At 45.3% G+C, this 27,445-nt stretch overlaps 1 protein-coding gene across 4 annotated transcripts in view; it reads right to left on the reverse strand.

The window, feature by feature from the left end:
• Nucleotides 1-27,445, reverse strand: part of MPHOSPH9 (M-phase phosphoprotein 9) — a 311,640-nt gene that overhangs the window by 109,800 nt on the left and 174,395 nt on the right. For all 4 annotated transcript variants that reach the window (XM_069214980.1, XM_069214979.1, XM_069214981.1 and 1 more), the window contains exon 15: nt 17,254-17,318. In XM_069214980.1, the coding sequence (XP_069071081.1) occupies nt 17,254-17,318 (65 nt within the window). The remainder of the gene's footprint in view (nt 1-17,253; nt 17,319-27,445) is intronic.

A 27,445-nucleotide genomic window follows, 5' to 3' on the forward strand; every position in this document is an offset into this window, starting at 1 on the left:
CAATTATACCTTAAGTAGCAAAAATATGGCAATGTGGTAAAATACAATGCCTGGACACCGTCCATGGCCTTCCAACGGGGGCTGTATGAGGTCAGGAATCAGGCTGAGATGCTCCTTGCCTGGCTGAGCCAGAGAGAGTGTGACAGAAAATATGTACAAGAACTAGATGTGGCTTCAGGACTTAAGATTAGTGAAGATAGGTAGATTGCAGCAGAATTTGCAAAACACTGCTGCAACGTATATATATCCTCTAATACAAAAACACTGACAGAGCGACAAGAATTTTTAATAGATATTAAGCTGCCAAGGCTCTCACAGGAAAACATCTAGAGCCTGAATGCTGATATCGGTAAAGATAAGACAGCAGGGACTATAAGAGACCTCCAATTGGGTAAACCCCCGGGGGGCTGAACGGCGTACTAGTAGAATTGTACAAAAGTATGGCAAGCATTCTCTCCCCATGAGATGGGACATCTCCCATATAACCAGCAACTGGACACTACAGCAACTATACTGAAGGAGGGTAAGCAACCCAACGATTGCGTCTTTTACAGACCCATTGCTTTACTGAACACAGAAATTAAGATCCTAGCAAAAGTGCTGGTCACTAGATTCAGGAGGGTAGAAAATGATTTGGTAAATTCAGACAAATCTGGCATCATGATCAACAGAGGAACAAGACTGAATTGGAGAAGATCGGGTGCATTGGTAGTAATGAAGACTGTTGGATATGTAAACACCCTTTTGTGCAGAAACTATGATGGGAAGAAGAGTGGGATGATAGGTTGTCATTGTATGCCAACGATTTTCTTCTCCATGTGGCACAGCCAGGCACAACTATCAAGTGACTTACAGATATTTCAGATTTTTGGTAAATAATCAGGGTACAGAGTGTCCAGTGTTGCTGGAGGGTTTTAGAAATTAAGGGCCAGATGTATCAAGGTTTTTTGCATTCGCAAACGGTGCGAATGCCCGTTTGCGAATGCAAAAAGCCATTTCAGAATGTATGAAAGACATTCTGAACGCAATTTTAAGGAATCGCTAAAATAGTGTTTCCTTAAAATTGCGACCCTGTTTAGAGAGTCGCAAATTTGCGATTCCTTAGCACATGTATGAAGCAATTCCTAAATGCGATTTGGGCATTTAGGATTCGCTATTTACCACCAAGTTGAACTTGGTGGTAACCATGTGCAAATTTAAAAAATGCATTTAAAATGCATTTTTAAAATTTACATGTAAAGCACACATGCCCTTTTGGCATGTGTGCACCTTACATGGTGAAAAACAATTTTGGGGTGCAGCAGAGGGGGCCTTAGGCACCCAGCACCCTGGGGCTTTGCATTTCCAAAATTGCGATTTCTAGTTAAGAAATCGCAATTTTGGAAATGCAAAACATTTTGCAGATATGGGCCAACAGGCCCATAGGTGCGGATGGGGTCGGTATCGCAATTTGCGATTCGGTAATAGCATTTGCGATTTTTAAGAAATCGCTATTACCCATTTGCAAATGTGATACATGGCATTTTGCGAGTTGGAAATAGCAATTTCTTAAAAATCGCAAATTCCGAATCGCAAAAGGCCTTCATGATACATCTGGCCCTTAGACACATACCACCAAGGCTGCTGAAGCATTTCTTACCAGGAACCTATACACCCTCTTACTAAACTTCAAGAATGACGTGAAACCCTGAAGAGTGCTACTAATATTATTAGGAGAAGCTGCACTGTTCAAAATGATTACCCTTTCTAAGCTCCTCTACATGCTCCAAAACACGCTTTTTAAAATGCTGTAGGAGGCTGGCCTGGTGTGTAGTGGGTACCTATGGTACTTACACCAGGTCCAGGTATCCCTTATTAGTGTAGTGTAGTCAGTGTCTAGAAGCATGCCTCTGGATGAGAAGCGATGGCTTATCTAGGGGACATGGAAAGCTCATGCAATGCCACTGTAGTCACACTTAGTACTCATACACATGAAAGAAAACACGGATAAGTTACTTACCTGTAAATCCTAGTTCTCTTCCAGGGGTATCCTCATCAAAGTCATAAACATTGAATATTCCCGCCCTTGTGCGGGGACCCCGGAGCATATATATAAAATACATACATATCATCATGTGTAAAACAGCAATGCAGGCTATAATCATAAATAGGCTAAAATGCTTTATTTCTATGCAAGTTTTTTTTTTTATATTTTTTTTTTATATTATAAAATCACAATAGATCATAAATATCTACCTAAGCCCCCAAAAACTGGACTTAGGGAAGTAAACAGCAGTAAATAGCAGAGAAAAATAGAAAAAACTACATTGAAAAACAATGAAGCATTCTTAGCCAATAGGCTGCATGCAGGTTAACACAGGAGAACCATAAAAACTTTGGCACCGTGCCTTTAAGACCCTGAGCACCTCCAGTATCCCACAATGCCTCAGGGGTGAAGGGAAGGTGACAGTTGGTTCACAGTTAGGTCAGTACTTTTTTACGGTGACAATCTGTGTAACTGATCAGAAAGATAATCTGTCCTGCACTTCCAGGAGACTTGAGTCCGGGGAGGAGGGTGGGTTGTTTATGACTTTGATGAGGATACCCCTGGAAGAGAACTAGGATTTACAGGTAAGTAACTTATCCTTCTCTTCCAGGGGATCCTCATCAATAGTCATAAACATTGAATAGATTAGCAAGCCCATCCCTAAACTCTGCGGACTGTCTGAAAGAAGTGCAGGAAAAGATATATATTCATGCAAATAGATTTCTAAGAGAGGCCTGCCCCACCTGGGCATCCGCTCTTGCATCCGAGTCTAAACAGTAATGCTTAGTAAAGGTATGCACAGACTTCCATGTAGCAGCCTTACAAATCTCGGAAATTGGTACATTGTTAAGGAGGGCAGCAGTAGCCGCTTTTCCCCTTGTGGAATGCGCTTTTGGCCTAGCCAGTAATCTCTTATTAGCCAGTTGGTAAGAGTTAACAATACAAGACACAATCCATCTTGATATCGTTCGTTTAGACGCTGCCTCTCCTGTTCTTAAATGACCATAATTTAGAAACAAATGGTTAGAATGTCTAATCGGTTTTGTTTTGTCCAAATAGAATTTCAGCACTCTTTTCAAGTCTAAAGAGTGCAATGCTTTCTCAGCCGGAGTCTCCGGCTTAGGAAAGAAAGTCGGTAAAGATATAGTCTGATTGATATGGAATTCTGACACCACCTTCGGAAGGAAAGATGGGTGAGTTCGCAGAACCACTCTATTATCGTGAAAAACCGTGTACGGTTCTCTGCAAGACAGAGCCTGAATTTCGCTGACCCTCCTCGCTGAAGTAATGGCCACCAAAAAAGCCGTCTTCCACGTAAGGTGCTGTAAAGAGGCCTTGTGGATAGGTTCAAAAGGAGGGCCCATAAGTTTTGACAGGACTACATTCAGTTCCCATGGAGGAGAAGGTCTCCGAATGGGAGGAAAAACCTTTTTCAAGCCTTCTAAAAAATCCTTGACTACAGGTATCGTAAAGAAGGATTCCTGAGAAGGCGACTTACGATACGCTGTAATTGCAGACAAATGAACCTTAATAGAAGATACCTGCAGACCAGACTTCGCCAGATGAAGTAAATAGGACAGTATGACGTCCTCCTGAGCTCGTATGGGATTTATACCTTGTTGAGAGCACCAGATGTAAAATCTCTTCCACTTAAAAGCATAAGAACGCCGCGTGGAAGGTCGTTTTGACTCTTTCAAGATGCTCATGCACTCCTGTGAGAGCCCTAGGTGCCCATACTGTAGGAATTCAGGAGCCATGCTGTCAAGCTCAGAGAGGGAAGGTTGGGATGTAGGATTCTGCCTTCCATTCTGCTCAGGAGATCCGGTCTGCACGGCAACCTCCTGTGAGGTCTTTCCGATAAGTTGAGTAGGTCCGTGTACCAGAATTGGCGGGGCCATTGTGGCGCTATCAGAATCATTCTGCTTCTGGAGTTGTAAAATTTGTTGATTACTGCCGGTATGAGGGGAATCGGTGGAAAGGCGTAGAGAAATGTCCCTGACCAGTTGATCAACAGGGCATTCCCTTGAGATCCCGGACGGCAGAACCTGGATGCGAAGTCTGGGCATTTCTTGTTTGTTTCGTCTGCAAAGAGATCCAACTGGGGTCGACCCCATTGACCGAAGATGTCCTCGACGACTTCGTCGTGTAGCACCCAGTCGTGCGCGTCTTCCAGATGTCTGCTCAGGAAATCTGCCTCTACGTTTTGCTGACCTGGCAGGTGTACCGCTGTGATAGACATTCCCCTGGCCAGGAGCCAATGCCATATCGTTTGGGATTCTCGAGACAGAGGTAGTGATCTTGTTCCCCCCTGTTTGTTCAGGTAATACATTGTGGTTGTATTGTCTGTCTGAATTAGGATAGATTTCCCCTGAACCAATGGAGAGAAAGATTTGAGAGCCAGATGGACTGCTCTGAGTTCCAGTAGATTTATGTGATAGTTCTTTTCCTTGTCGGACCACAGACCCTGAGCTTGGAAGGAACCCAGATGAGCACCCCAACCCTGAAGAGACGCATCCGTTACCAGAGTGTCGACTGGAATTGTCTGGTGAAACGGAGAACCTATCGACAGGTGAGGTCTGTGCATCCACCATTGTAGTGATTGAAAAGCCACTGCTGGTAGTCGAACTCTGTCCTCCCAGTGACCAGTCTTTTGGCTCCAATTGTTCTCTAATGCCTCCTGAAGGGGCCTCATGCGTAGCCTGGCATTCGGGACAATGAAGATGCATGAAGCCATGGAGCCCAGAAGCGATGTCACCTGACGAGCTGTAGGTGCATCGGCTGTTAATAGTTGTTGACACTTCCTGTGGATTGATAAAAGTCGTTCCTCCGAAGGATACACTCTTTGGAGCTCTGTGTTTAGTATCGCTCCCAGGTAGTGGAGGTTTTGTGTTGGAATCAAGGTTGACTTGTCGTGGTTGATTTGAAGACCTAGAGACTCGAAAGTTCTTAGAACGATATCTCGATGTTTTCTCGCCTGATCCGGAGATGAGGCCTTCACTAGCCAGTCGTCCAGGTAGGGGTAGACGAATATTTTTTGTCTTCGAAGGTGTGCCGCTACCACTGCTACACATTTTGAAAAGACTCGGGGTGCAGACTTCAGGCCGAATGGAAGGACTCTGAATTGGTAGTGCTGTGACGCTATCTGGAAACGTAAAAATTTCCGATGTTTGGTTGCTATTGGGATGTGAAAATATGCATCCTGTAGGTCGATGGAGCACATCCAGTCTCCCTGATGCAGTTGCGGGACAATCTGGTGAAGGGCTAGCATCCTGAACTTTTGTTTTCTTATGTACTTGTTCAGGAGCCGTAAGTCCAGAATTGGCCTGAAGAGGCCCTGTTGACCTTTTTTCGCCACCAGAAAGTAACGGGAGTACACCCCTTTTCCTTTTTGTGCCGGAGGAACCTTTTCTACAGCTTTCTTTTGTAGGAGTGCGAGAACTTCCTTGCGTAGCAGGCTGAGATGAGAAGGAAAACACCTTGCTGGCGGCAAGTGTGGAGGAGGTTTTTTGAAAAGGAGAGAATAGCCATGTTCGACAATATTGAGCACCCATTTGTCTTTTGTGATGGAGTGCCACTCGCGAAGATGATGCGTAACACTTCCCCCCACCGGAGTGGTGCACAGTGCTGAGGGAAGCAATGCCTCATTGCTTTGATGGTGTCTTTGCTGTAGACTGTTGAGGTCTACTTGACCCTCGGTCTCTTGTGGGTCTACGTGCCTGAAACAGGGGACGTCCCTGTCGTTGTTGTGGCCTCTGAGACCAGTGAGGGGTTTGAACCCTCTGCTGGAATGGTCGTCTGTCATACGGCCTGTACCTCCGCCTGAAGTCTTTTTTACGTTCCAGGCCCACTGCCCTCATCGTGTCGACTTCCGTTTTCATTCGGGCCATCTCTTCATCCGCGTGGGTACCGAACAACGAACTCCCGCTGAATGGGAGGTTCAAAATGCGCTGCTGTGCTTCCTGTTTCAGACCCGTGAGCCGTAGCCAGGAAGACCTCCTAGCGCAGATTCCGTGCGCATACCCATGCGCAGCCAAATCCGCCCCGTCCGCCGCCGCGCTGATGACCTGGTTAGATACTAGGCCCCCTTCCTGCAAGATTTCCTGGAAGTCCTGTCTATCTTCCCTGGGCAACTTTTCTGTAAATCTGTGGAGTGAGTCCCACAAAGAGCGGTCATATCTGCCCAGAAGTGCTGAGGCGCTGGAGACCTTCATAGCAGATGCCGCCGTACCGCACATCTTTCTCCCCAGAGAGTCTAGGGGTCTGCTCTCCTTATCGGGGGGACTGTGGAAGATGATGCCACAGAGTGTGTTTTTCTGGCTGCGGCTAAGATCACAGAGTCCGGTGGCGGATCCTTCCGCAGGAATAAAGGATCTTGTTCCGGAGCTTTGTATTTCTTTTGAATCCTAGCCGGGGCAGACTTGAGAGTGGCTGGAGACAGAAAAGTGTCCATAGTCGGTTGCAGCAAACCCGGTACTAGTGGCAGCAGTTTTCTCGAGACTGATCTGTGTTGTAGGGTCTCAAAGATAACTGAGGATGAGGTGGCCGGCTCCGGTACCTCAATATTTAGCTTCTGCGCTCCCCTTAGAAGAACCTCATTAAAAGTGGTGATATCATCCACCGGGGAAATCCTAGCAGGTGGAGAATCTGTGAGTGTGGGGGAGTAGCGCCCAACAGACGATCCTGAAGAAGACCAAGAAGGTGATCTTCTGCGTGGTGTTCGTGACCTGGTTCTCCTTCGGGAACGGGACCTGCTCCGAGAGGCTGTAGCAGAGTGTGCAGGTCTTGTGGTCGGCTGACGAGAAGCAGAACGAGCCCGTCCTGCTCTAGCTGTAGGCGATGGCGTTCTCGGTAATGAGGCAGTAGGAGAATACATCCTAGAGTATTGTGAATCCGGGGATGCTGCCGGTCTATTCAGGCTCTCTAACCATCTGGGTGATAGAGTGATGGGAGAAACATGCCCGATGCTCTGGAATGGGATGATGCACTCCTTATAGAGACCACCGGTGAGGGAGCTTTGTCCGCTGGCTCTACTGCCTGTGACACAGCTGAAGGTTGTGTCGACGTCGATTGTATCCTCGACGTCGAAGGTTGCGATGGCTGATCTGTTCTCGACGTCGAAGGTCTTGACGTCGGAGGTCTTGCCGTCGAGTGTCTTGACGCCGATCGCCTATCGCGGGACCTGGACCTACTCGCCGTCGTGTGTCTCGACGTTGAGTGGCGAGTGGTCGACGGCGGATGTTCATGCCGTCGAGGTGTTTTTGGTGTCGTGTCCTTCGACGCCAAGGGGTGAGACGTTCTCGACGGCGAACGGGAGCGCCGGAGATGGCTCGACGCCGAACGGCGGCCTGCCGTTGACGGAGATGTACCCCTGTGTCCATGCTTCGACGTTTTGTCCCTCGACGTCGGTCTGGTCGCCGTCGACGGCGATCTATGCCGGTGAGACGGTGGTGCCGATGACGTCGATGGAGAACAAACAGGCACAATCCTACCTGTCGACGTCGATCGGGCCATTCCTTCTGCTGTAGGTCTGGGAAGTGAAGAGGATTTTGACTTTTTCCTCTCCTGAAGCCCATGTAGCCTGATCTTCTCTCTGTCTTTGAGAGTCCTCCTTGACATGTTCTTACAATACTTGCAGGTGTCAGGACAGTGACTCTGTGGCAGGCAGACAATACACAGAGAGTGTGGGTCTGACTGGGCTTTCTTCTTCCCACAAGAAGGACATTTTACAAAAAGAGATGGCATTTTCTGTCAAAAAAGACTTCCAAACTCAGACAAAAGATGTTATCTGTCGAGTAAATAGGAAAAACACTATTTGTAAGGATTTTTCTGAAGAAAAACTCAGAAAAACTGAGAGCTCAATGCTCCAGGATCCTCTCAGAAGAAGCCGGAAAAAAGAACTGACCTAACTGTGAACCAACTGTCACCTTCCCTTCACCCCTGAGGCATGGTGGGATACTGGAGGTGCTCAGGGTCTTAAAGGCACGGTGCCAAAGTTTTTATGGTTCTCCTGTGTTAACCTGCATGCAGCCTATTGGCTAAGAATGCTTCATTGTTTTTCAATGTAGTTTTTTCTATTTTTCTCTGCTATTTACTGCTGTTTACTTCCCTAAGTCCAGTTTTTGGGGGCTTAGGTAGATATTTATGATCTATTGTGATTTTATAATATAAAAAAAAAAAAAAAAAAAAAAAAACTTGCATAGAAATAAAGCATTTTAGCCTATTTATGATTATAGCCTGCATTGCTGTTTTACACATGATAATATGTATGTATTTTATATATATGCTCCGGGGTCCCCGCACAAGGGCGGGAATATTCAATGTTTATGACTATTGATGAGGATCCCCTGGAAGAGAATCAGTGTTACAAAAATAAAGGTACTTTATTTTGTTGACACAAATACAAAAAATACCATAGAGGCTACACTCCCTTAGGAGCTAAGTAATACACAAGATATACACACTAGTATGCAGAAATAAAAACAGTTAGAAAACTGTGCAATTAGTGAGAATCACAATTAGGAGAAATATCCCTAGGAGGACCACAAACCATATACTAAAAAAATGGAATGAGAAAGTCGGTCCCCCACCGAGGTAAGTGTAGTGTGTAGAGGGGAGCTGGGAGCACTAGGAAAGCCCAAAGGTAAGTACCACAACCCACCCCAGCGACCAGGAAAGCTGGAGTAAATCCCTGTAAAGTCCCCAGAACCCACAAAGAGAAGAGAAGAGAAGAAGAAGAATGCAAAACCCAGAAGAGACTGCAAGACACCAGCAGTGGATTCCTGGACAAGCGGACCTGTCGACGAAGAGGACCAAGTCCAGGAAGCACAGCAGAGTCCAGGCAGGGCACGAGCCCCTACCCACCAGAATTAAGGTGCAAGAGGTGAGTAGACGAGGAAGGAGAGTCAGCACTGCACCCAAGAAGACGAAGGCAAGTTCTGGGAGGATGCAGGTGATGTTGCCCACACCAGAAGGAGGTTTGCAGTATCTTCGTATTCCACCAACAAGCCTTGGCACACACAAAACTTGCGGTTAGCGGAACGTGGAGCTGCTGGGGACCAGGAAAGACCAGGTGGACTCTACCCAGGAAAGAGAGTCAGAGGGGACCCTCAGCAACAAAGAGAGTCCACAGAAGCCCAGGCAGCACCCATAGGAGTCCCACAGGACGGAGATACGAAAGTCACAGAAAAGGCTCACGCAGGACTACAAAAAGAGCTCCCACTCTGCCGGAGAACCACTCAGGGAGCTGTGCGTCGCAGGATGGAGTGCTGGGGGATGGAACTTCATGATGCCTGAAGATCTGGTGCCTGCAGAAGCAGGGGAGTGACTCCTTCACCCCAAGGGCTGTCCTCAGAGGATGCACGACCGAGGAAATGTTACTGTTGCTGGAAGGAGTCCGAGATACAATGTTGCAGGGGGCATCTTGCTTCTTGTTGCAACTTGTCGGGTCCTGGAGCATCTAGATGCAGTTTCTCTGGTCAGAAGTCAAAGTGGAGGGTGCAGAGGATTCCTGCTGGAGTCTTGTAATCCGAATCTGAGGAACCACCCAAGAGAGAGACCCTAAATAGCCCTGAAAGGGGACTGGTCACCTAGCTGGGTGACCACCTATCAGGAGGGGGCTCTGACGTCACCTGCTGGTACTGGCCACTCAGAGGCTCCCAGAGTTCCCTGCTAAGCTTGAACCCAAGATGGCAAAACCCAGCGACCCTCTGGAGGAGCTCTGAGCACCACCCCTGGGATGGTGATGGACAGGAGAGTGGTAACTTCACTTTCCTTCGTCCAGTTTCGCACCAGAGCAGGGACTGGGTGTCCCTGAAACGGTGTAGACTGGTTATGCAAGGAGGGCACCAAAAGTGCCCTTCTAGGCATTACCAGTGGTTTGGGGAGGCTACCCCTCCCAAGCCTGTAACACCTATTTCCAAAGGGAGAGGGTGTAACACCCCTCTCCCAGAGGAAATCCTTTGTTCTGCCTTCCTGGGCTTGACCTTCTCAAGCAACAGGAGGGCAAAAACCTGTCTGGGAGGTGGTAGCAGCTTGCCCTGCCTGGAAACCTTCAGAAAGCTGTAATGGCAATACTGGGGGTCCTCTAAGGATCCCCCAGGGTGCATGGAATCATACAACCAATGTTTTCAAAAGCATTGGGGTACAATTCAAACATGTTTGATACCAAACATGCCTATGTTCAGAGTTACCATTATGTAGCTGGACATAGGTGTTGACCTATGTCCAGTACATGCGTAAAACGGCTTCCCTGCACTCACGAAGCCAGGGAAAATGGACCTGGACTTTGTGGGGGTACCTCTGCTAGTGCAGGGCATCCTAACACACAGGTACTTTGCACCCTGCCCCCTTGGCTGGAAGGCCTGTCATAGGGGTGAAGTGCAGTGAAAAGTGACAGTGAAAGGGTGCTTGCACCTTTTCACACAGTCTGCAATGTCAGTCCTGCAGAACCCTTTGCTTGGGCTCCCTATGGGTGGCAAAATATATGTTGCAACCCATAGGGATCCCCTGGAAACCCAATGCCTTGTTTACCTAGGTACCATATACTAGGGACTTATAATAGGGCACCAGTGTGCCAATTGTGGGATGAAATACAGTGATAACAGTTACCAACAACTAAAGTAGGGGAGAGAGCATAACTACTGGGGTCTTGGTTAGCAGGATCCCAGTAGATACAGTCAAACACACTGACAAACAGGCCAAAAGTGGGGCTAACCAAACTAGAAAGAGGCTACTTTCCTACAAATATCACCTGAGCTTTTTGGGAATTTAGAGGCAGAAATCAGAGTGCTACTGTGGAAAGTTGTGATGGCACGCATTGCTTTAAGAGCCTGATTTAGATCTTTATGGTGTTACCGCCAAGCTGCGTCAAACCCAAAAAGGTTCATCAAGTCGCCAGTGTTCCACCCACCGTATTTAGATGCATTGCAGCTGAACTGAAGACCACCACAACAGAGTGCTCTTCTTAGCCGTCAAGCAGGCGGGTTCTGCTCGTCCGTATTAGATGTTATAGTTGGACAAGCAGTGTCCTGCTAGCGGTTTGCTAACGGAGGGAGGACAGCGCTGGGCCAAATGGACATTGGACAATGGCAGTGGCTGCGGAATACAGGTAAGTCACACATACACACCCTCTACCCTTGCCATATGAGTCTCCTGCATCACACATGGCAACACACACACATACACACCAATATCCATTGCATACATGCCGCAAACACACACATTCACGTACATCCATCACACAACAAATACATACTGACACTACAACCACACATGACACAAGCACAACTACACACTCATCTACACAAACAAATGCACACACAAGCACAACTACACACATAACGACTGCCATACCATAACACGAACCTGAATGTTGCACGCAAAAACACAACACAACAACGTCCACAACATATGCAAGTGCACACCACTGACACAACCACATCACCTACTACACCTCACCCATTCAATCGCATCTCACACACACATACACATACTGACTCACACACAACTCGATGCACACACATCAGCAAAGTTGACAAGTGTGAATGTACCGTCACTTTGGTGCCAGCATTCATTTGGCATTGAAGACTGCCACTATGATGACGATTGTGCATGTGTTCCATATGTGTTGTGTACCAGTGAGTCCCCATCCGTGTCTGACCCACGTGTGTCCCCGGCATATGCATGTCACAGTAATTTGAAAAAATACTGTGACATGTAAATCTTGGCAGTGCCCCCCCCGCCAACGCACTTAGCCAATGCGCGTTGCCTACCTTTGTGTCCAGAGCTGGGGAGGGGGGACTGGAATGGGGGGAGGCATTTGCACCTCAAGAAGAGCTGTCCCTGAGAGTTGATTAAATGGCCATGGAGAGAAGACAGAACCTGGCTGCCCTGTACAAAACCAAAGTATCCCAGGGCTTACCCACGCACACTAGCTTAGTGATTACAACCTGGACAACAAGAACTAAGTACCTAGGATGGAAAAAGGTTCCAACAGACGAAACTCCATTGTTGGACAGAACCCAACTGCAGAGGTGGGGAAGCTCCAGGGATTCCAAGGTTAAGACCATATAGGAATTAGCCAAATAGGCAATTTATGGAAAGCTTAGGCCTGATCCTCTGGTGTTCACTTCAGATGGAATATCGACTGGTGAACACTGCAAGCGAGACATGCTTTATTCAGCCATGTAACAAAGTGAATGGTTATTGAAGATGCCTCTCCACTGGAGGACCAACTCTTTACAAAGTCCCTCCATAAGAGGTCTATCTTGTTGACATATGGGAAAACACTTAACTCCCCCAACCCACTGGTGCAGTTAAGGAATTACTTTGATACAGGGGAAATGGAGGAGGAAGAAGGGGAAGAAGTGCAGAGAACACTCAGGAAGGTGACAATCCAAGTCGGACGTAAACATCTGTTGTCCACAGATCAATGAATTACAGAAGATGGATGGGAAAGATAGATTCAATTATCTGTGCAAGAGGTTGCTGTCAAAAAGGTACTTTTCTCCACAAACTGTGGTTATGTCCACTGGTAGTGGCCTTCTGGGAGGAGGTTTGTGCGTGCTTTGGGCTGGTAGGAGGAGTAGAAGCAGACAGCTCTGCTAAGTTAACCATTCTCAATACTTGGAGAGGGGAGGAGTGGAGTTCAAAAAAATATGTGAGGCTGCTTATCACTCTGGGGATGATGGCTGCAAAGAGGAACATTGCCAGAAGATGGGGGTGCGTCCCCCACTGGAACTCCCCAGTTGCAAGGAGGCTACAGACTAGTGTATGCTGGTGGAAAAACAAGTCTATAAAAGCAGAGGGTGCCTGAATAAGTGGACAAAGATATGGCAGCCTTGGCAGAACTTCAGGGGGTGTTGACAGCTGTGTAATTTTTCATGTATTTCAGAATGAAAATACTTCAGCCTAGAGAATGCATGGACTAGGTGGGTCACAGGCGCTAAAACTAATGTACGCCATGCATCGTGAAATATGTAAATTTTCGGTTATGTGAAGGAACACTATATTTGTAGAAGTAACCATGACTCGTAGGATCTAGGATTTTGAAAATTAATAAAAAGTCAAAAGAAAAACTGATATTTCCAGTTTTGCAAAGCCTGCCCCTTATCTGAAGATATCATTCTGTTTCATTTCTCTTACACTCCTCAAGAAGAATCTGATACTAAAGATTAAGTACTAATCTAACATGTTTGGAAAAAGCCAATGGCCTGACTATTAGCTCAAGGCCAAAAAAAACAGATGTCCCATCCACTCATCTTAACCTCCCATTCTCCACTTAGAGAACAGGGGAAGCTGGTGTACTGAATGGCAAAGATGTCACCTGCTGTACCACGAGGTGCTGTAACAATACCTGGAATAGCAGACTGTAGCGTTGAGGGGCTGCAACGATTTACAGCAGCACCACATCAGTGAAAATCTGCCATTTAACCATGTCAGCCTTATATACAAAGCATAGGAACTCTCCATAAAGTGTTGTAAGAAAGAACAGCACTTCACGTACATTTCAAATATGGATTTGAGAGGATGTTTACACCATGTCAAAAAGGCATATTGGAATTGTATTCACTGGTATTTTACTACAGAGGCAGCTCCTACTATGGAAACTAATAGTCTCCTTAATCCCTTTCAAGCTCAGACTGATGAAGTCCACCAGTGAGCATTATTGCCATCATCTTGTTCTGTTGGGTCTTTCTGCACCATTTCACACAGCTGACCCATGCTATCCCACTGAAACACCTGCAGAAAAGTGACTAAGTGGTAAGGTTCATAACTGGATTACATCCTTCCAGATCAGCAAGATTCCCCACTTTCTTCACCACTCAGAGAGTAACAGAAGCTGTACTTTGTGTGGGGAATCATTGAGTCCTCTGCTTCACAATGTCAAGGTAATTGGGTAAAATTATGGTGACCATAGGCTGCAATTCTTTACATACGCAGATGCACAAATATTTTAGAGAACCGACGACTTTAAAGGTGTTGCTCTTTATACTGTAAGATCTTTTTTATTGCCACTCCTCAGCAGATACAACAAGTAAAGCTGAAAAGGAGAAAGACTGAATTACTAACCATAGCAATAAATGTATGGGGACTTTACATTTCTAGCTTGGTGATCTTTAGATTCCAGTCAATGAGGGCCTGCCCTTTGACCCACAAATGTAGATATTTACCAAATCCACATATAACCAGCTAATATGACCATTTCCTGATGAACCCAAGCACTGGCTTGTGGTAGGGTTACCCTCCATGATGGATTATTATCGCCTACATGTAGAGATCCTCAATACAAGTTATCTCCCCTGCAGCACACCACCACTAATACTTATTGCAATCCGCATACTTTGCCCACACTTGTAAGCCTCCATTGGTTTCCTATGACCATCACATCTACTTTAAAGCACTATGCATGCTCTTGAATTAGCTTTCATAATGGGTAGTGTGTTTTGTCAATAGCTACCCGTTTTAAGTCACTCATTTAAAAAACAAAATATAGGAACTGTTAGGCGTACATCTGTGATCCAGGCAGCTTCACTGTAACATCCCCCAGAACCTCACATTTTCTCCAGCAGCAAATGTCATCTGATATTGATAGGCAGCAGTCTGAAGACGTTTTGTATATGAGTCATCTATAACATGTATTCATTTATTTATTTTCATTCAAGAGTTGTATAAAGCACTACACATCACATATGTTAATTCAGAACACTAGATGAAAGAGAAAACCAAACAGTCTAAATGAAATTTTGAGTTAAAGGGAATTTGAGTACAGCTATAGACACAGGAAAATCCCTCCAAAGGTCAACATAAATTCATAAGTAAACAAAGATGAATAGTCCCAATTTTTGAATCCATACTTTTAATGGAAATTAAAAGGGGATTTTCTTTTGCAGGTCTGCCCTCTATTTTAGGCTTACTGAATGGATAGCATTCATTTTTGCCATCATGCACAAGTCCCAATAAACTGGCAACATTTTTAGCCACATATCGGTGATCCCCTGGGAAGATAGAAGCCTGTGGCTCCATGCCAACCTGACCACACTTCTAAGAATGGCAGTGAATTTTTCAGCTCTACTGTCAGCTCACCAATGGTCCATACATTGTTTCCAATGTGCATCATTCAACTTTGTGTGGTGGAACAACTGAACCTCAGAAAAAGAGTTATTCAGAATCAGGAGCTTCATATCTACTTTGCTGTCATGTGTGGACAGTAGGCAAGAGGGCTCAATTACGTAGTTTAACTGTGATCTGCCATTGTGCAGTTTGGAATAACGGCAAACCCAACTTAGCCATCCATGCTTCAGATATTTAGCGCAGTGGAATCGGCCAATAATCTCACCTGCTACTTACAGATCGCAAAAATGGCAGAACTGTGATTGAAGTGCTATATAAAATGTTATTATTGATATCATTTGTATTACCACTAAGGGGCGCTAAGATCAATAACCTTTCACAGCCGGACCTAAAAGACTTTGAACAGTGGTAACTTTCTTCTTGTAGTCAGAGAACACCCATGATTAAAAGTCATATGGGGAAGAGGGCTTAGAAGTAAGATAAAAAAATCACTGGTTGTTATTCAAGATCCTCCTGTGCATCACAAACCAAAACCATGCCCCTGAGGGAAAACTGCCTCGAAATGCAGCTCATCAATGTCTGAGTCCTTGTAATGCTCCAGGTCTGTGTTCGTGTCTTTCTCCACATCTGGGTCCATGTCATGCTCCACATCTGGGTTTGGGTCACATTCCTTTTGAGAGGAGTGGACAGACTTTCCTTTCAGTGCTAACGCTGAACTCAATCAACCAACATATTTATTGATATACAAAAAAAATACAGCCCTCTAATTTTACATTGCTTGTTAAAAATGAAAACAAGATTAAAATGTATACTGTGGAGAAAACAGTTGGCAACAAGCTTTCCTTTGATTAACAATTTCCAACAAAAATCCCTTATATAAAATGTAATTTCTTTCTTCTTATCTGCCATGCTACATAAGGAATGTGTGCAAATGTACAAAGGCAAACCAGATAATTTAAGCAAACTACTGAGTAACATATTCTTGTGTAAACATTGCCGGATTGTGTATCAATATTTCTTCCCTCGGACACTGTAATGGATTGCACAGAATGGACAAAATGCTATAGACACAGTATCACAACCACTTGGAATAAATCATGGACTGATGTGCACCATGCACTTGGGTGAGGATCAGTTTGCTCCTCGAAAATTCCCATGGATACTCTTGCATCACCCAGTTCCAGATTTACAAATGAGAAGTGTATACAGGAAGGGTCGGCAGCACAAGAGGTGTGAGTATAGGTGTAGGTTAGCCCTTGCTGAACATTGAAGCAGGTCCAGCCCTTTTTGTTTCATTGACTCCCAAGAGCCACATGGCTTGAGAAACATGGGTCTTCTGAGCTTGACCACAACAGAACCATAACTCAGTTCCTATACCCTCGCCCCACCTACTTGTGAGACAAGACATAGCTCAGTCAACCTGAGTTGAGTGCTCAAAGCTGGCTCATTCCAAGGCTGAGACACAGACCGACACTGAATGTGATTCTCAGTCAACCTGAGTTGAGTGCTCAAAGCTGGCTCATTCCAAGGCTGAGACACAGACCGACACTAAATGTGATTCTCAGTCAACCTGAGTTGAATGCTCAAAGCTGGCTCATTCCAGGGCAGCCACACAAACCAACACTCAATGCGATTCTAAAGAGACTGGATGTCTCTGGATGTGCCACAACCTCATCCCAGAGGTAGCAGAGAAAAGATGTTTATTCTTTCTGGTCTTTTTCTTATGGATCAAGGTTCTACTAAATATTGAACCCACTACCGAAGGTCAGTCAGCTATAGCAGGTTTTTACAAAACAATTAGGTGTACATACCCCTCCCCTCCAGTACTACACCTACCAAGGGGACCATGTTTCACAAATGTAATGCAAAAGCAATATTAACTAGTCACTTGTATCCACTGACTTTCTGTAGATCAGTTGATACCATTCATTCTACCCCCCCACCCCCACCCTCCCAAACATGTCAGGATTATAATGTGATCACAAGCATCTTCAAGGTCACTACAAACAACTTATTATGTTCTGAAATCCAAGGAACCATAGAGAAACATGAAACATGACAGGGTCGTGGGCAGATCACAAGAAATATATCAAATAAGCAATAAGCAGCATGAAGATAGACAATATCTAAAAAAACAAGGTGCTTTCATATCTTACCTTTTTAGTTCTGAAATTTCTTTGCTAGCTTCAGTCTGTTTGGTCTCAGTTGAGCTCAGTGTATCCTACCAATGTAAGGACATGTTACAAAAATTATCAAGTGTGGAAAAAATATAGCAACTATTTTAATATGAAAAAACAATGATTTTGTATTTACAGATGTATTTAAAGTATTATTTTTCTTGCAGCATGCACACACCAAATTTATTTGCTTCAAGGTACATTGTTCCTACTCATGTTTTGGTCAGATAGAGCTACTAAGTCTTGCAGCTACGAGCCATACTAATAGTATGTTCTGCACCAACAAGCTTCTAGCAATGCTTCAAGTCACTTCATTTTTTATTTCCACCATTCGTTTTTTCACCAGGATTCTTTTCTAAATCTTTTCTGTCTCCATAAAAACAGTCAGGCCAGCAATCCTTCAACAATGTTTCACTGTGTACTTAATGCTGCACAGAGGGGGAGGCTTCTAGGAGCCCCATTGCCCTTTCTCAGTTCTCACTTTTCCACTCGCTTCCCAAGTTTCTCCAGGCATCAGTAATCAGCCCCATTGCCTTACAGCTCAGTTGTACTCTGATCCTATCGGTAGTCTATTTTCACCCTCCTCATAATTCATCGATATTCTGTACCCTCTTATGAGCAGAAGCTAGTCTGATGTCTCTCTTTCCTCATTCAGTCCAACACTGGCCTGGCCCCTCCCCATCTTTAAATATGAATGATAGCCTAGTGCCTCTTCAAAGCCCTTCGCTAGTTTCCATCATGTTCCTGGTCATCTAAAGTATGATACTCTCCATGTCCACACCGGTTTTGGTAAACATCCATGAACAATCAGATGTATTCTATGAATTCTTGGTGGTATCTGCCCAGGAGATCAGAACCTAAGCTGATATGAGTGATATGCTATTACCACTACCATTTACAACATTTAGGGGTAACCAGAAATCATGATTTCACCAAAGGCTAACCACTCCACCTTGATCAGAGGTGCAGTGAAAATCACTGTTAAGCAAGGGCCATCAGACCAAGTATAAATCATGGTTTATCCAGGAATATAAAACCAGAGTGTCTTTACTAAATTTTGTGTAAGGATTCCATGCACACAGACAGCGATAGACAGCAAGATTAAGCTGGAGATATTTAAAAGATCAATCTAAACTTGGTAGTGACCCAGCTGCACAATTCCCTGTGCTTGCCCACCTGAGCAATAATGGGACAATTTTAAAAACACTTTGGTAGTTTCCATCTTTAATTAACTGATTATATAATGTACATGCATTCTGAATGAACCTGAATGTTGTTCTCTTGATGAATTTTGGACTTCTGAATTTGCACACATATCAGAATGTGAAGAGGGTCAGTTTGTCTACCCCACCCTTTATCATAAAATTATGAAACAGTGTCTTGACCTGGTATCTCTAATACCCCTCAATAGTAGCCAGTAGCAGATAAATAACCATAAGTATATTAAGTATGACTATTATAATTAAAATTGCACAATAACAACATAAAATACTCTCAATGATCCATTATATTAGGATGGAAAAATCAGATGGTCTTCAGCATCAATGTAAGAAAATTGGTTACTTGCCTGTAACTATAGTTCTCCGGTATTGGTATCTTTCAAGAATTCGTATGCTTGAATCAACCCTGTCGTCGAGGTGGGAGTCTCACGCTAACCTTAAATATACATGGCATTAAGTGTATTACACTAGGCCTCAATGGCCTATACACGCACTGTTATAGCCTATCCACGTTCTTTTATTAATAAAAAGAACCAAATCTGGAACTACAACCAATCAGGAGACAGCACCCTGTAGAACATTCTCAACAGAGGCTGTTTCCCTCAGATTTTCTAATACCAGTGTGAAGTACATAGGGGGTCATTCTGACCCCGGCCGGCGGCGGAAGCCGCCGGCCTGGCTGGAACCGCCAGAATACCGCTGCACGGTCAAAAGACCGCCGCGGGTATTCTGGGTTTCCCGCTGGGCTGGCGGGCGACCGCCAGAAGGCCGCCCGCCAGCCCAGCGGGAAACACCCTTCCATGAGGATGCCGGCTCCGAATGGAGCCGGCGGAGTGGAAGGGGTGCGACGGGTGCAGTTGCACCCGTCGCGATTTTCAGTGTCTGCATGGCAGACACTGAAAATCTTTGTGGGGCCCTGTTACGGGGGTCCCTGCAGTGCCCATGCCATTGGCATGGGCACTGCAGGGGCCCCCAGGGGCCCCACGACACCCCATACCGCCATTCTGTTCCTGGCGGCCAAAACCGCCAGGAACAGGATGGCGGTATGGGGGTCGGAATCCCCATGGCGGCGCAGCAAGCTGCACCGCCATGGAGGATTCCCCAGGGCAGCGGGAAACCGGCGGTACACCGCCGGTTTTCCGTTTCTGACCGCGGCTGTACCGCCGCGGTCAGAATGCCCATGGGAGCACCGCCAGCCTGTTAGCGGTGCTCCCGCGGTCGTTGGCCCTGGCGGATTTTACCGCCAGGGTCAGAATGACCCCCATAGTCTTAGAATTAAGGGGAGCCTCTGAGGGGAAGAGGGTGGGTCGCATGTGAATCTATGAAAGATACCAATACTGGAGAACTATAGTTACAGGTAAGTAACCAACTTTTTTCTCCAGTATTGGATCTTTCATAGATTTACATGATTGAATTAGAGTAGCAAGCAGTAATATTGTTTATTCTAGCCATAACATCCATAATATATATATATATATATTGAGAATGATAATAATAACAATAATAAGAATAGCAACAATAACAATAATAACATTAGGCAAGTATTGATCACATACATATTAAGTGGAGGGTGGGATAACCAGAGAGGCTCACCTTAATGGAATATATGTCTTAGCACTGCTTGCCCAATGGCTGTATCCGTTTTGTTTGTCTCATCTAGGCAGTAGTGCTTTGTAAATGTATGCTGGCTGGACCATGTTGCTGCCCTGCAAATATGTTGCAGGGGCACTCCTGTGAAGTGAGCTGCTGATGTGGCTAGCGCTCTGGTGGATTGCGCTTTAATCTTACTGCGCAGTGGCTTCCCTGCCTGGGCAAGACAAAATTTGATGGTGAAGGCTTGTATGTCATACACCCTTTTTGCAGATGTGAGAGCTAGTAAAAGTGATGTCTTCCAAGAGATGAATTTTAAATCTGGCCTGTGGATTGGCTCGAAAGGAGGCTTCATGAGTTGTCCTAACACTATGTTTAATAACCATAACGGTGGAGGTTTACGCACAAGTGGAAATACTCTAAAAAGGCCTTTGAGGAATTGTTTTACAATCCTGGCAGAACATAGCGAGGAGGTCTGCTGAGAGCGCCAGAATCTTGACATTGCCACCACATGTACCCTTATTGAGGAATAAGAAAGTCCAGATTTTGCTAAATGTAATTAATATGGAAGTATTTGTTCTGGAGGTGACGTCATAGGATGGACTCGTTCAGTAAAACACCACAAGCAGAAACGCTTCCATTTAGGCTTATACGTCTTATTGGTAGTGTCCGCTCTGGCTTTGGCTAATATTTCTCTACATTTCGATGAAATGTTCAAGGTGGAGTACTCACTGAGTTCAGGAGCCAGGCCGATAAGTGTAGAGATGAAGACTTTGGATGCCTGACCTGGCCCTGGTGCATGGACAGTAGGGCTGATGTCTGTCTGAGTTGAACATGTGGTTGTTCCGAATACAGAAGGAATTCTGTGAACCTGATCTGTCTGGGCCACTTGGGTGCCACTAGGAGGAGACAACATCCCTCAGCTTTCATTTTGCTGATCACTCTGGGGATCGGCGTAATCGGGGGATATCTGACCATTTCATCAAAAAAGCATTTCCGCACAACCCTTTTTGGGGATGCTAACTTGCGTAACATATAGGCATTTCTTGTTCTCGTATGTGACAAAAAGGTCCAGATTCAGTTTGCCCCACTTCTGGAACAGCTGGTTGAGAACCTGTTAGTCGAGTTCCCGCTCGCGATACAGGATGATTGTCCTGCTCAAAGAGTCCGCCAGGAGGTTGGCCGGTTCTGGCACGTGTTATGCTTTCAGAGGAATTTGATTCTCTATGGCCCACTTCCATATGCTCTGAGAATGACGTGAAAGCTTTAAGGACTTTGTGCCACCCTGTTTGTTCAGGTAGAACATACTGGTGGTATTGTCCATTCTGATGAGAATTTATGAGTTTTGTATTTTTGGTAAGAAAGCCTTCAGTGCCAGATCTATTGCTTTCAGCTCCAGTTGGTTTATGTGAAGCTGTTTGTCCTTTTTTGTCCAGTTGCCACTTATCTGTAGATCCTGAAGGTGGGCACCCCCAACCTTCGAGCAACGCATCTGTTGTTATTATATAGTTCTGCACTTGTTGTAGAAATGAAAGGCCCTTAGGTATGCCTGCTTTTTCCACCAAGAGATAGCAGTTTTAATTCCCGATGTGATCTGAATTTGATCGTGGAAGGAGACATTCACTTGAAGCCACTTGGTGTCTAGTTGCTCCTGTAGAGGTCGCACATGCAGTCGGCAATTTGGAATCAGTGGAATACATGAGGAAATCATTCCCATGAATGATTTGTAACTCTGAATTTAAACAAAAGTTTTTTGCTGATAGCTTTTGAGACATTTTGGAAATCTTCTGCTGTCTCTGTGGCAAAGGAAATGCCCTGCTTTGGATAGTATCCAGTATCGCTCCTAGGTCATTCAGCTGCTTTGTGGGATGGAAATGTGATTTGCGATAGTTGATGGTAAGGCCTAGAGTTTTGAACAACTGGAGGCAAGTGGATGTGTGTTTTACCACTTGATTTCTTGTGGATGTGAGCCAGTCGTCCAAATATGGAAATATATTGTATTTCCTAATTGCCGTAGATAAGGGTACTGGGGACAGCACTTTGGTAAAAATTCTGGGGGGCGATTTTAATCCGAAGGGAGGACTCTAAACTGTAGATGCATACCAGCTACCCTGAACCTGAGAAATTTCCGATGGTTTCGATGTATTGGGATATGGAAAAACGCATCTCGGAGGACTAGAGATATCATGTGATTCCCTGTGTTTAAGAGGCGTAGAATGTCCTGAAGCGTTACCATACAAAACTTTTGTTTTTTCAGGAACTTGTTTAAGGCCCTCAAATCCAGTATGGAACGCCAATCCCCCGAAGGCTTTTTCACTAGAAAAAAACGGAAATAGAACCCCTGGTCCCTCTGCAAAGTTGTAACGACTTCTATTGCTCATTTGCAAATCACTGAATATATTTCCCTGAGGAGCTGTTTGAAGCGTGGAGGTTGTGGTCCTGATGGAGGGGTATTTGGAGGCTTCTGGGGGAATTCTATTGTATGTCTCTTGGATACTATATCTAGTACCCACTTGTCTGATGTTATCCTTGACCCCTGAAGGATGTGGTAAGTGATGCGGCTTTCCAATCTTTATAATCAAGGTGGGGCTGGAAGCTGGTATGAAAGCGTGGTCATTTTTTTCTGCCTGAGTCTCTGACGCGGGTTGTGGTTCTTCCTCTTGTGGGGTGCCTGTAGGCAGCTTAGGTGGTAATCCGTATTGCTACTGTTGTCTGTACTGCCGTTGAAAATCTGTTTGAGCAGTTTGATATTCTGGTCAGTATGAATGGAAACCACCACGAAAGGAGTAACTTCCCACACTTCTAGCCTCTCGAAATGGCTGTCTTCTGTACTTCAGTGTACCTAGAGATCTGGCAGTGTCTGCATCCACCTTGATAGATTGTATCATCTCGTCCACATGCTTGCCAAAGAGGCATTCCCCATCATATGCCATATCAAGTATCTTGCTCTGTACCTCTGGCCTAAAAGAGGTAGATTTCAACCAGCCATGTCTGCGCAACACTGCTGCCCCCGCCAGTTGTCTAAATTCCGTCAGTGAGATATCGATCGCGCAATCACGTCAGCTGCGAACCGTTCACCCTCTTACAACACCTTTTTTGCCTCTAGTTTAGCGTCCTCGGGCAAGAGGTCAATGTATGAGGATATGTCTGACCACATTTGACGATCATATCTGCCTAGAATGGCTAACGAGTTGGCAGCTTTGACTGTTATTGCTGTAATGGAATGGAGGAGAACTTCGGTTGCCCAATTAAACAAGCTGGGAAATCTTCCGGGGCTTTATATTTTTCTCTAAACATGGGATTTGAGAAGGTATTGTAGGTGGGCTTTTCAATGCTTTCAATCCTTCTTGCCATATAAAGTCAACTATAGGTATGGCTCGAACTGATTTTTTTGATGGTTCCTTAAAGTCAAATAGGAAACCATCTGTTTCTCGAGAGAGAGAGAATGGACAGTTTGAAATGTTTAGCCGCAATGTCCATTAAATTATGGATCCCCCTTATGTCCTCCAGGGGAGAATCTAATGATCCTGCAAATGGTGGTGATGGCGTAGGACTCAGGTACTTATCCCACTCACTAGGAGTGGTTTAAGGTATTTCTCCCTCTTCCCTTTCTTCATCTGTGGACGGAGGGTCATTCTGAGGTGGTTGTCCGAAAGGGATGTTCGTATCCGGTCTGAATGCTGTCCCTTGATGGCTAGGGATAGGGGTCCGCAGTCCTGCTTGTAGGTCATAATGCTTTGTGGTCGGAGCTGATGGCACTGAGGGTGGAAATCTTCTATAGTAGTCATGCAACATGTTTTGGAGATCTGTCACCAATGACCTTGGCATAGGGCAGAGGTGTCTCTGTCTCCATATGCAGAATATGACCGATCTGGCTGGACATTTGCTGAATAATAGTGGTCTTGATATTGATCATCCTCATTGTCATCCAGGTCTTGACATGTGACGTTGAGTTGTGACAGACTGTTGGCCACTCCAAACATTCCTTCGTCTTGAGAATATCCGTCACCCAACAGGTGTTGAGGAGGATATTGGTAGAATAGTAGATACTTTCTTCCCCACAGTTAGTATGATAGTGGAAGGAATTTTGATGTTCCTGTAGTGGTCGTCGTCGGGTCGGTCATCGACGATTCTCTCGTTGCTGTGTCCATTGTGGACAGTTGTGTCGTCGACGGGTCTGTCGTGGACACTTGCGTCCTCGACGGGTCCCTCTGAACTGTCTTCGATCTGTGTCTCGTCGACGGATCCGATGTCGATGCACTCTTAGTTGGCTTGTCCCTCGTCAATGCTTTTCTCGTCGACGAGTGCGTAGCTGCTGGTTGAATACCTGTCGATGGTGTCCTTGTGTAGATTTTAGATGTTATGATCGCCGTCGACGATAGTGGTGATGACGTGACTATCACAGGAGACACTGCCGTGGTGAACGTCAACGTGATCGTCGTTATCGTAGATGTGGTCGTCAATAGTTTTGTCGTCAACAAGCCTTTTTTGTCAGTCTGTAGGGTATTTTGGTTTTTGTTTTTTCCAGCGATGACAGACAGTGAAGCACTTTTTGGAGGTGCTTTTTCCCCCCCATGGTGTTGTACGTTCTGAGTGAACCTTTTTTAAAGCTTTTGACTGGGTTTCTGAAGATGATGAGACATAGCTTTCCTGGCCTTTTTGTTGTTCTAAAGAAAGGTGTTTAGATTTTTTTTTTTACTTTCTTCGGAGGTTCTGCAAAAAGTGTATCTTTACTTTTAGGCCTTTTAAAGATTCGAGAAGCCTGTGAGGAGGCCTCACTCTCCTCAGAAGAAAGGCATTCCATACCTTTCTGCTTTTGTAGCCATAACAAAAGTCTACCCTTTCTGTTTTTCAGGGTTTTATGACTCAAGGTGCGACAAATTTTGCAATCTCTCACCATATGTTCTGGATGTAGGCAGTATATGCACTTCTTGTGGGGGTCATCAATATGAAGTATTTTTCTCCCACAATTATCACAATTTCTGAAAAGTCCTTTTTTAGTTTGCTGGGACATCCTGTCCACTGGAAATCCAAGATATCTGAGAGAAATGTTCCTGACAGAGTAGCTGTAGAGAACAGAAGCTGAGTAGGGCTCAGGGAGACTCCCTTCACACAACGTGCAGTAGAAAATCTGAGGGAAAGAGCCTCTGTTGGGAGTGTTCGAGGGTGCTGTCTCCTGATTTGTTGTAGTTCAGATTTTGTTCTTTTTTTTTTTTTACAAAATAACACGGATAGGCTAGAACAGTGCCTGTATAGGCCACTGAGGCCTAGTGTAATACACTTACTGCTATGTATATTAAAGGTTACTGTGAGACTCCCACCTCGGTGACCGGGATGATTCAAGCATGTGAATCTATGAAAGATCCAATACTGGCGGAATTACTACTTGTAATTGAGACTTGGGGTATATAACACACCTGCATATACTGAGGTATACAGACTTTAGCCCCAAAGAACAAGTTACTTGCCTTCAGTAATGCCCTTTGTGGTAGAGAAATTATCTAACCACAGATTCCTCACCTTTTGAATATTCCCCCAGGTGAATAGATTGGCAGTGAGCTGTGTGCAGTTCCCAAAATTGGGATCTTTCTACATCTTTTTAGACAAAAGAGTTTAGTTCACAGACGAGGAAGGCAAAATGGAAGGTGAGGAATTGGCACTTAGATAGAATCACAACCAGAAAGAGTGTTACTGAAGGTATGTAACCTGTTCTTCTGATAAGATGCTTCTAACCCCAGATTTTTCATCTTTTGAACAGAGACCACAGCACTAACTCCCAGGAGGAGAGTCTGAACTGGCTCAAACCAAAAAGTCAATTTAATTAATGAAAATATGGAGTGATGACCAAGTAGCAGCCTGGCGAATGTCCAGAACGGGCACCATGTTTGCCAGCACAGCAGTAACAGCTCTGGTAGAATGAGCACACAAGTCTTTAGGAGGCTGCTTTTTTGGCCAATGTGTAGCAGATCTTAACTCAGAGTATGATCCAACAAGTGATGGTCCTCTTCTGCACTCCAGTGACCCCGACAAAGAGCTTATCATCCTGGATACAGCCGAATAGTCTCCCCTCCTATTGCAGCTCACTCACCTGCTACACTAATGTCATGACAACGAGAAAGCAAGTAGCTATAGAGAACAGCTGTGCAAAGGTTCAAAGGGAGCACACATGTGGAATGCCAGAACCAAATTTAAGTCCCACTGGGGCATTCTAAAAGGAGAAGGGGACCAAATGTTGTAGACCCCTAAGGAAAAATCACCACAGGAGACAAACAGTGAGGGCCGATCTGGAAACCTTAGACAGGCTGAAGGATTGACAGTTAAACTCTGGCGCAAAACCTTGCTGGGCAAGAGGCAATATTTCGAACAACTAAGCATGAAGAAGTTCAATCTGTTTAGTAGCGCACCAGGGCACACGCTTAACCAAACTTATCCCAAAGATGGGATATACAGATTTCCTTGAGGGATGTATGCCTGCCAAGATGAAATCAACAACTTCAGGAGAACGATCAAAAGAGCTCAATTGTAGCAGTTCGTTTCCAAGCATGGAGATAGTGCTCGCACACACCCAGTTGCAGGATCCTGCCCTGTTGCTGCGAAAAAATATTCTCCCAAAGGGGCAGCCTGATTGGCGGACAGACAGTCATGACCAGGAGTTTAGAATACCATGCTCTTTATGCCCAATCCGGGGCCACTAGGATGACTTGTGCCCATTCGATCTTCATCTTCATCAGAACTCGGAGCAGGGCAGGTATCAACATAAAGGGTACAGGAGACTAAAAGTTCACTCAAGGCAGAATGTGCAGTCTAATGAGATGCTTTGGAAACTCCAGTGTGCAAAAGTGACACCACTGTGCTTTTGTGGCAATGGCGAAAAGATCAATCCAAGTTCTCACCATTCACTGAAGAGACCTTGTACCATTTCTGGATGTAACACATGGCAGCATAGTTCCTTTGGAGAGGAGTAGACATGGTTGATGCAGTACTGCATGGCAATGGTGGTGTTGTGAGCACCGTTATCTTTTTGAGGGATGGCAGGGAGGTGGATGGCTTGCAGCTCGAGAAGGGGGATATGGAATTGGGCCTCCTCCAGTGACCAAATACGTCCAAGCTTCATCTCTCCGGAGTGGCTGCCCCAAACCAGTCAGCAGTGTCAGCTCTGGTTGGGGTAGGGATATGGGTCTGCCGCTGACCCAATTTCAGTCACACAGCCACCACTTCAGATTCAAAGCATGGACATGAATGGAAAGATTCCCCTGGTGCTGTGCCCACAGGGACTTCAGATCCCATGGCAGAGCCTGCATGTGCCACTTACCGTGCTTGACCACCAGGATGCAGGGGACCATCAATCCCAGTAGCCTCAG

The sequence above is a fragment of the Pleurodeles waltl genome, chromosome 11 (assembly GCF_031143425.1).
Source record: "Pleurodeles waltl isolate 20211129_DDA chromosome 11, aPleWal1.hap1.20221129, whole genome shotgun sequence".
Classification (NCBI taxonomy): Eukaryota; Metazoa; Chordata; class Amphibia; order Caudata; family Salamandridae; genus Pleurodeles; species Pleurodeles waltl.